This window comes from Buceros rhinoceros, unplaced genomic scaffold (genome assembly GCF_000710305.1).
Source record: "Buceros rhinoceros silvestris isolate BGI_N320 unplaced genomic scaffold, ASM71030v1 scaffold30924, whole genome shotgun sequence".
In the NCBI taxonomy this organism is placed as follows: domain Eukaryota; kingdom Metazoa; phylum Chordata; class Aves; order Bucerotiformes; family Bucerotidae; genus Buceros; species Buceros rhinoceros.
Window position 1 is genome coordinate 12,791 of NW_010409334.1, and position 911 is coordinate 13,701.

General features: G+C 49.0%; 1 protein-coding gene across 1 annotated transcript in view; it reads right to left on the reverse strand.

The window, feature by feature from the left end:
• The window catches only part of NOTUM (notum pectinacetylesterase homolog (Drosophila)), a 6,541-nt gene that overhangs the window by 1,770 nt on the left and 3,860 nt on the right, over positions 1–911 (reverse strand). The window contains exons 5-6 of the mRNA XM_010135211.1: positions 754–854; positions 507–654 (exon numbers count right to left, since the gene is read on the reverse strand). Of these exons, the coding sequence (XP_010133513.1) occupies positions 507–654; positions 754–854 (249 nt within the window). The remainder of the gene's footprint in view (positions 1–506; positions 655–753; positions 855–911) is intronic.

Below are 911 nucleotides of genomic sequence, written 5' to 3' on the forward strand. Positions count from 1 at the left end.
GCTGCCCGTGGCGAGATTTTTAGAAACAGCAGTGACCACTGCGATACAAAACCCACCAGCCTGGGAAGTGCCCAGAAGAAAAGGGGTTCCGTCCTGCCTAACAGCGCACGCTGGCAACAAGCGACTCCCGAATACCTGCTCTGGTATAAAGCACCTAAGGCACGTTAACGGTCCTGCCTCTTGTCTCACCAGTCCAGGTGTTTTACAATCAGCACTTCCCAACCCAATCCTGCGAGGCCAATGGCTGTGCAATGGCAGGGAGCCTCAGACCTCACCTCGGAGGCAGGAAGGAAGAGGACACATTCCCATCAATAACAGAGGGCAGCTGGAAATCACTTTGCGCTTATCCAGAAAGGAGAAAGGCAAGATTCTTGATGCAGACGAACTAAAAGTTACCAAATTTACCACACTCGTTTCTGCAGAGATCTGAGAAATGCTGCCAGGATACTGGGTAGGAACTGCTTTTAGAAATAAAAGTGCCAGCTTTTCCTCAATGGAATACTTACGTCACATCCTTCAGGGTGTTTCTCAGCTCCCTCCCCAGATTCTGGATGTAGAGCCACTGCCCTTCCTGAACCGGCTGGCCAGTGAGGTGCACGTTGTCTACAGTAAGCTGGGCCTCATCAAAGAGCCACTGGACAACAAAGACTGGACCTAGGAAGACAAAAGAATTGGAAAAGGAATTGCTCCAAGTTAGATGTGGGTACAGAGGAAACCCTAGAATCCATTTTGTATCTCTCCTCTGATACTTACATCGAAGAGTGGGGTAAATCTTATAGCCAAAAAAGCAGTTCCATTCCTCTCCCTCTTTAAACTGCAGCTTACAGCGTTCAGGAACAACACCGTTCCAGTACCTGGAAGACAGAGCAGTAACAGAATGAACGGCACAGTGCAATCTTAACAACGGCCTT